The sequence below is a fragment of the Parasteatoda tepidariorum genome, chromosome 9, assembly GCF_982258835.1.
Source record: "Parasteatoda tepidariorum strain Cologne lab strain chromosome 9, Ptep-v5.0, whole genome shotgun sequence".
In the NCBI taxonomy this organism is placed as follows: Eukaryota; Metazoa; Arthropoda; class Arachnida; order Araneae; family Theridiidae; genus Parasteatoda; species Parasteatoda tepidariorum.
In genome coordinates, this window is record NC_141763.1 from 65,997,691 (window position 1) to 66,007,125 (window position 9,435).

The following is a 9,435-nucleotide window of genomic DNA, read 5'->3' on the forward strand; positions in this document are numbered from 1 at the left end:
CTCTTTGAAGACGAAAAAGCAGACGAAAAGCATAGACTTACAAAATGACTGATAACTAAATAACTAATCAAAATTTTTGAAAAAGAAAAAAAATACTTCTTCATTATGTCAAAACACAATTATGGGCCGAGTTTCGTGCCCGGGCGAGGCTTCTGGGGCGATATATTGTGATTACAGACACACACACACACACAGCCGCGTTTATTATTATGTATATAGATGTATAGATAAATTTCATCCACTAATTTTTTACGATTGTTTTAAAGATTTGAACTCATCTTTTGAAAACTTTTTGAACTAAAAATCAGAACTCTGAGGATGAAAACTGTATGCCTTTAGCAAAAAACTTAGATCATTGTTATTTTTTAATTAAGACGTTTCCATGTTATAAATTTTTTGGAAACCATCAGTCCAATTTAGAACGTCCTATATCATACTTATAGAATAATTTTTAGCTCAATTATTAAAAGTATTTAGTTCTTTAAGTGAGGAGAAGAAAGAGATTTTCTGAGGAAATTATTCTATTAGGTTTTGATTTCAGAATTTCCTGCGTATCTTTTTTTTCTCATTTTAGTTTGTTATATTGCAACCCATTTTGAGTAATAAATTGCAGTACTATGATAGTTTGTAAGTTCTGCAATAGATAAAAACTAACTTAACGGTTTAATCATGAATTTAATTACAATTTTTCTTATATGTTAACACATTTCATATCAATTACATGTTTTACACATGTTTTGTTGCTGTATTAAGACGTAACATCTATTTACTCGTATTAAACTGAAAATTTGTTTTTAAAAAAAAACTATAATATATAAATGTTCACAATCTCATATCTTTAAAATCAAATTTTTTAGATATGTAATGGAATATATGTTTATTCATTTATTGAAGTAATTCTATTATTCATCACGAAATTGAAATAAAGAAGGAACTTAATTCTAATTGTTCCAAGAGAAAATGCTGTCTTAATTAAGATAATTTTAATTTTTAATTTTATTGAAAATAAAAATGCTGTACATATTAAGCTGTAAACTCTCAACAAATTTCAAGCTTAAACTCTCAACTTGCTGAAGCATTGTAAATATTACGTTGGATTAGACTAATGACAAAATATTTTTCAACCACTACTTTTGCTTCCCCTTAATTGTTGTTATCGCTTTTTAAATTTTTTAAAAAAACTAAATAATCTGTTTAATAAAAAAAAGGAGGAGTAGTTATACATTGTTTTTTATTTTTCAAAATCATACAAATGATAAATTCTAATAAATTCTATGTTTATTTACACATCTGTGACTTATTAAAATACTATTTACATTTGATGGATCGTACATCGCACTTATATATATATAATTATAAGGTGGTTATCTGATCAACAGATGAATCACAAAATTCACGATACATCACAAAATTAAATTTAAAAAACATCATTGGCACAAATCGAAAAAACACGTTACATAAGTTCTGTTTTTATCATAATAAGTCAAAATAATTTTATATTGATGTCTTTGTAAATTGAATCTGTAAGAGGTGACTTCCAATAGTATTAATTTTTCATTCATAAAGTCTACCAAAAAAGCGTACCGCAATAAATTTCAAATTGGAGGGATTGGAGGACTTCATACAGTTTCAGTTTAGAAAGACACCCTTTCTAACATAAAAGAGTTTACAATATATTCACTATAATGTCACACAAGCTTATTACATTTGTTAAAATCTAATTGTTGAAAACTTGTTCGAAATGGCTAAATTAACATTAATTTTTACATCTCATTTTGTATTGTAATATGCACTTATAGTAGTAAAGTTTCACAATTTCAATCTATTTGGTCATGCTAAATCTAAATTATAGATATTTTATTTATTTGACAGGTTTATTGCTTCATTTCCCCGTCATTCAAAAACCTTTAAATTGCAGTTGCTGTTTGCTTAATTGAAAAGTATATCATTCAATAAAGACTATTCTTTTCATTATAAAGCATTAATTATATTCATAGTTCAATTAAAAATTCCACTTTTTTCCTTTTAAAAAAATTATATTATCAATACAATTCTTAGAAAAATGCATTTCTAAAAAAGTATATGATTAAACAGAAAATCATACAAGTTGACATTGTTTTGCTTACAGTATACTATTTTAGAGAATAATGACTTAATAACTTAATTTCTTTTTTACTTCGCTTACATCTTAAAAACTTCACTTTAAATATCTCTTAAGAAACATAAGCAACTTAAATTTTCACTCCATATCTGTTTTAAACAATTTAAACCAGTCTTTCATATAAGTTTTTAGAAACTTAACCTACCTCAAATATCGTTTAAACAAGTTCAAACTTTAATTCGTATGAATCGCAAACAACTTGAACTACTCAGAACTTTACTTCAAATATATTTTAAACAACTTAAGCTACTTAAACCCTTAGTTCATATGTCTTTACATCTACTTAATTTTCCCCAACAATTAAGCACTTTGTTAAGATTAAGCACTTGGTTTCGATATTCAAGTATAAGATAAAGGCATTCTGAAGGCTATACTTTACTTTGGTCCTTTAAAATCATTAATATTAGCACCTATTAAGCTATTCAATAGACATTCTGTAGATTTAAAAAGTCTTACAAAGAATTTTAGTATGAAAATTTTATTTCGGAGTTATTGAAAAATTTCTAAAGGAGCATACTTATTTATACAAATATTTTACGTAATGTTCGTTGGAATTTTTTTTTTTTACTTTGAAACATTAAAACACCTATCTCTATTTAATTAGACTATGTGCTACAAAACTTTAAGTAGGAAATAGAAATCTCAGTGGTTTTTTTTTAAATTTAAGATACTATAATTATATAATTAATAGTAAAAGGAAATAAAATTATATTTTCCAATAAAATATTCATGAATTTGTTGACAGTAATATAGTAAGGGTCTTTTTTCGACTAAAGATGTTAGATGTTGTAAAGATGTTAGTATCAATGGGTATTTTAAATATACCTGCAAATATTCTACATCATAAAAGTATCGAAAACATTATTTTTAGAAAATTATTTTAGAATATTAATTTCATACTATTATATATTAAAACTTATTAAACAATTAATGTAAATGGAAACAATCTAAGAAATCTATAATTCATGAAAACGTGTCCTTAATATTCAATAGAACTATATCATCAAATGTTTGATAGTGCAGCTATGATTAATTAATATTGCATTTCAAAAAGATATCTTTGGTACTATGACACTTATAAATAGATACAATCAAATTTTTTAAAAAAAAAAGAATTCTTGATAAATTATAATAAATTTTATGTTTATTTACGCATTTGTGATTTAATCCTTTCACGCAGAATTTTTATTGAACATATTTTTGGTAATTTTTTTCATTATTTTCTATTAATTTAGGATAAATTAAGTGAAAAAAATATTATATATAGCATTTTAGTAAGTTATGGTTGCGAAATACAGCAAGAAACACCGATGTCTCTTTCTACTTTAAAAGGAAAATGTTCCAAACACGGCTCACTTCCAAGCAATAAATTTTCAAATTTGCACTTATTAGCACTAATTAGCACTTATTAGCACTATTATTTAGCTCTAATAGAAACGAGTTATTTATGATTAATTTTCAATTCATTATAGATAAATTTCATTTCAGTCAATTATAGATAAATTTTAGAATATGAATGAAAAAAATTATTTCAAACTACTTTGTTTCTGGATTTCATATTTTAATGAAAATATAATTCCGATAATATAACAGCTTTTTTTAGTAATTATAAGACTGCTTTAAATAATTAAAAATACCAAAATATACTTTTTCTTGAAATTAGTGTCAAAAATATATTTGTATATATAGGAGACACCATTGTCCCATCTGCGTCAAAGGGTTAAAGTGATTATAAGAAGTTTCGGTTTAAAAGTAAAATATTCAGTTAAAAAATCAAAAGGGAAATGCTACCACTCACTCTTTTTTAATATATTCAGTGTGTTTTTAAATCAATTTACACTGAAAAGTTTAAAATTGCAGTAAACAATGCACAGCAATTGAAATTGCAATCCTTTTTTTTTAGATACGAATTCTTTTTCTTCGATTACAACTCAATTAGGAATAATACAAATTTTACTCTAACTTATAATCACACTCATCACTTTATGAACTCATCGTGCAGTAAACAACAATTGAACCAAGCATACATTTACAATTTCACACATTCATGAAGGCACTATATTTACTTTTAAGAAACTCTAGATTTTTAGAGAACATGCAAATTGTCACACGACTTAGATTTCATACACGCTTTTCTCAAAATTTTTTTCAACACTCCTGATGCCTTAGAACCGGAATAAATGGAAGATCTCCTGTTGCCAGATTGGGAATCTCGTTTCTTTTTTAGTTTTTCCGCCACCTTGGCCTTGATGCGGATTTGAGATAGTGTTCCAACTAGGAGTTCATCAACTTGATGATTGATAACAACAGATATCTCTATAAATTTGCACCCACGATCTTTTGCCAGCGACTTTCCTTCTGTAAATATATATGAATATTCTTTAAAAAAATCATAAAAAGCTAGCTTATGAAATAGATCTGCTTAGGTTAATTCGAAAAATTCGACTTTTTTCTAATGTAACCTGTATTTTTTATTTTTCCAGACTGATTGGAAGTCTGATATATTTTAGATTTATGACAATTAGCCTAAATTATTTTTAGACTAATTAGTAAATGCGTAAAGAATTACTCAATCTGACTGGATTTTCTTTTATTATTGGGCTTATACATAAGACTTAAATCTCACAATTAGATTTAATAATCTAATAAAAAGTTTTTCAAAAAATATTTTTATATAAACAAAGTTTAAATAATAGCTTCAAATATTTTGAAAAAGCAAATAATAAGAAATTTAACTTCATTGAAAATAAAACATATTCAATAATGATCAAAATATTCGAATTTTTTACTACAAGATTTTTTACTACCAGATGCATGAATCGAATTTCTTAACGACAAGAAAATCTGAAATATAGTATAGAATATCTTAAGAATGAATACAGGTAGTCTTTATCAATCCAAATAGCAATTATACTGACTATTAAAACTAATTTAAAACTAAATTTCGAATAAAAATATTTGACTCTATTATATACAAGATTTCTGCATTTTGTGTTAACATTAAAAGAACATTGTAAAAAACATCTACTTAAGGGGTTTTATTTATTTTGAGTTATTCATAAAATGTTTCCCTTTTTTAAGGTTACAAATTTATTTAAAATGTCCCGTTTTTTAAATTTTTTCTGGACTTCTTTATGAGCATTCACTAAAAGGCAATTCATAAAAAAATCAAAAAGAAAGCTAAATATCGAATCAAATCATTGAATTTCATAATATAAGAGTTCTATATTTTATCGTTGCGCTAAGAGAAAATTGCAAAAAACATCTAATTAAAATGTTTTATTTATTTCGAAATATTCCTAAAAAATATACACAATTTCAAAATTATGAAATTATTAAAAGTATTTCCCTTTCTAAAAAGTATTTTTTGGGGGCATCTTTATGAACATTCACTAAAACGCTTTTCAGAAAAAAATAATAAAAAATCTGAAATTAAGAATAAAATATTTTAAGAATGAATATAGATAGTTTTTTATTAATATAAATAATAAACATATTGATAATTGAAACTAATTTAAAGCTAAACTAATGTATTTTTATCTCGTTTTCAAGAAATTAAATGTAAAAAAGGAAATTAATACACTTTTTATCTAAACAAACTTCATCTGTAAGCGTTTTTTATATTCACAAGCTTTTCAACTCAAATTCTATGTCCAATTTTGGTATAATATTTCACTTTAACTTTCGTGTTCGAATGTTCAAATGTTTGAATTGTTTGAGTTAATTGTTTTAAATGTACTCACCATCAGTAGAAACTACTCTCAAACGTGCAAGATCCGTTTTATTTCCACACAGAATTACTGCTTTTGTATCAATACATTTCTCCATAAGGCAAAGGATGTGTCTCGCTAGTGAGTAACTTTTCCTGTCCGTCACTGAGTAGACTATCACGTAAGCGTCAGTTTCAGAATTTTCAGATTTAGGAAATACAGTCTAAAAAATAATAAAGAAATTATTTTATAGATGAGAAAATAATATCTACACATTTTTTATTATAAATTTTTACATATAAATTTTTCTTATAAATTTTATTTTTAAAATTTATAATTTTCCTTGATATAGTTAAATACAATTTTAATTATAATATAATTTTAATTTTATTTTATATAATTTACAATTTTAATAATAATTTTTTATAACTTTTTATGAAGATTTATGTTTTTTAAATTTTTCTTAAAAATAATTTTCTTGTTAATTTGTATGATTATGTTCTTTTATATTTTTCTTATAAAATGTTTAATTAATTTTTTCATATGATGAAAAAAGGAAAAAGACTTTTGGAAAAGTTTAGTTTTATAGATGATTAAAAAAATTTAATGCAACTTAAGATTAAATCAAATTTAATTACTTTTTAATATTAGATTTATAAAATATCCTTTTTATTTACAAATCTTTTATTATAAATTAAAACTAATAATATTGAAATAAATACTAATCTTGAAAATCATAGGATTTATTTACATCTTTAACAATTTATAGTTCAATATTGTATTCGTTAATAGAGCTCCTAATCATCCATTTTAATTAAAAATTTTTGAAAATATATTTATAGCATATGTTGTTAGTAAAATGTTTTTATTCTATTTTGAAATTTTCTTAACTATCGAAATATAATATGCATTTAATATGATAGAAATTTTATAAATTATAAATATAATATGCACTTAATATAGTTTTTTTTAATATCATAATATATATATTTAATACTTACAGTTCCTTCATGAAACGTTTGCTTATCAAATTCCATCTGAGATTCTTCTGTATTTAGAATAACTGTTACTGCTCTGTCTACTTCTTGATCTAAATATTAAAAAAAAATCATTAGTGTGATGTAAATAAATTATATACAACGCTATTTGAATTAAAAATTTAAAGTCTTGAACGTATGAGCGACTTGAAACAAGCATCTTATGTTTAAAGTAATTTGATTTTAAGTTTAAAAGTTTTTTCAAGTAATTGCAAAGAATTAATAGAATTAAGAGGTACTGATACTTTATTTTATTTTCATATATTCATAAAGTACATTAATTAATCAAGTTTATTCGGTATTAAAGTTACTACTTAAGCGATTTACCTTTTTTTTAAAAAAAGAAAAAAAAGAAAACGAGTCCGAAGACAGAGATTTGCGCTTTTACTTCCTGTTTCATATCTTCCTTTTTCATATTTCTTCCTTTTAGTTTACAACATCCTTTAACTTGGTTACATACATAAATTAAATTTATTGCCTTGAAGTGGATTCCATTTATTTGGCCGTTAGATTCTACAAGTTATTTGAACTATAAGTTATTTATAACTTACGAATAATCCGAACTTCTCGTGATATAAGTTATACTTAACTAATTAAAATAATTAATTTAGATCACAATTTTTAGTGTTACTGATCTACTGAAGAATGTGAGTAAAATAATCGTCAAAAATATTTAATAATCCACTACTATTAGCTATTAATAATTATTTAAAATATTCAAACAATCTTATAAGCACCAGAAATTAATACTTTACTAGTTGAAAGTAACTATCTTCATTGCGTCGAGGACATAAAATATGCTATTAGGCATAATAAATTTAATTTAATTTCTTCAAATATAAATATTGAATTGATTTTCGGTTAATATTTCTTGCATGTTATTATTTAACATTTGTATTCTTTAAAATTACGTCGCTGTCAACAAAATTTTTTTAATTAATTTCACTACTTTTAAAATTAAATCGAAAATTACAGTTAAAAAAACATTAGCAATTTAATTTAGATTGAAGTAAATCACAAATATTAATGACAAAAATATTTTATTAACCAATTCATATTGTTTACTCATTACTTTATTTTAAAACTTTATTAATTTTTATCATCTAATTCTATAGCCTCAATCATTACAAAATAAGACTTAATCACTCGCATGTCTTCTTTGGTAAACTTATATTCAGAAAAACTAGATATTACTGATAGCAAAAACATAACAATTGACCATTATTATCGGCAGTTATCAAAAAGATCATGTTTATTACATACTTTTTGCTCTATAATATTAAAAGAAATAAAATTGAAAGTTGAGTCTGAGTTTCCTAAAATAAGTTAGAATTGCATCAGAATTGCGTTAAATAAGGTAAGCATGACACTTACCGCTAGAAACCTCATCAGCGCAAATATATTCTGACGTTAGAAACTGTTTCCACATAGAAGATTTCCCTACTCCTGATGCACCCACGAGAAGAACTCGATACGATTTCTTTGGTACTGACAATTCCTTTTGTTCGTTCCTCAGGGGTGACGCATCTTCAACGGTGTCTTTTCTTTTCACGGTCTTCTCCTCTGAATCAGCAAAACGTGGATTCGATTTGCATCGAAATGAGTCACCCCTGTTGACGACTCCCTTAGAAGTTATACTAAAATTTCTCAGCCTGCAGTAATCTGTCTCATCACCAGGAAGAGGAAGAGATCGGTTGGACACAGTCCGTTCCTTCACCTTGACACCTCCACTTTGAGTTGTATCACTAGGTATGCTTGAACCTCTATGCCTCTGCCTGGACTCCGCAAGCTTCTTAACAGATTTCACTGAATAGGACCTAGAGACTAATTCTGGAGTTGTGGTCTCTGGATGAGTCTTGGGCGAAGCTCTGGACAGTCTCCTGTAGAGGAGACCATTGTGCTCTCTGTGGTCACCACCATTCAGTTGCAGTGGTCTCAAAATCATTTTTCTGTCGTCTTTGCCAACCCATTCACTGCATCTCCTTCCTCTTTTTTGCAAAAGAGTTGTTGCTAATCCATCATAGGACGTATCAGATTGGCTTCTAGCAACGGATAACATATCGGGCAAAAGTGACATTTTCCTAAAGTCCGACACTGGTGTCATGTTAATGTCCGTTTGGCTATTTGAAGTATAAACTAGTACAAAGTAAGCTCTAGAACACGCTTTATAACGGGACCGTCTAAAAAATAACTCTCGTCATCTGTAGTTCTCTAATTACCATCGCTTTCTGTCCCGCTTCCTCGGAAGACTGGATTAAATAGTGATTGAATCCGAGAGACGGAAAGATGTCTTATTTATAGCATCGCGCGGGTCTGTTACGTCACCTTTGACGTCACGAGACGAAAGTTAAAGGCAGGGACTGGAGAAAGAGGAAACTCACGTGATGTGACGTCATTTATAAATGATGCGGAGGAGCAGGGATGGACAAAAAGACGATCTTTCTTTTTCCTCCCCATCCTCCGTTGAAAGGGAGAGGAAGGTGATGTTGGAATAAAATAAAAAGAAAAACGTACTAACGTCATGATT

At 26.3% G+C, this 9,435-nt stretch overlaps 1 protein-coding gene across 1 annotated transcript; it reads right to left on the reverse strand.

The window, feature by feature from the left end:
- Positions 1 to 3,368: 3,368 nt before the first annotated feature.
- Positions 3,369 to 9,177, reverse strand: LOC107457420 (uncharacterized). The gene is made up of 4 exons (XM_043044284.3): positions 8,283 to 9,177; positions 6,873 to 6,961; positions 5,905 to 6,094; positions 3,369 to 4,519 (listed from the first exon to the last, which is right to left on the reverse strand). Exons 1-4 carry the CDS (start codon positions 9,010 to 9,012, stop codon positions 4,248 to 4,250), a joined length of 1,281 nt encoding a protein of 426 aa, XP_042900218.2. The 5' UTR covers positions 9,013 to 9,177; the 3' UTR covers positions 3,369 to 4,247.
- Positions 9,178 to 9,435: the final 258 nt, after the last annotated feature.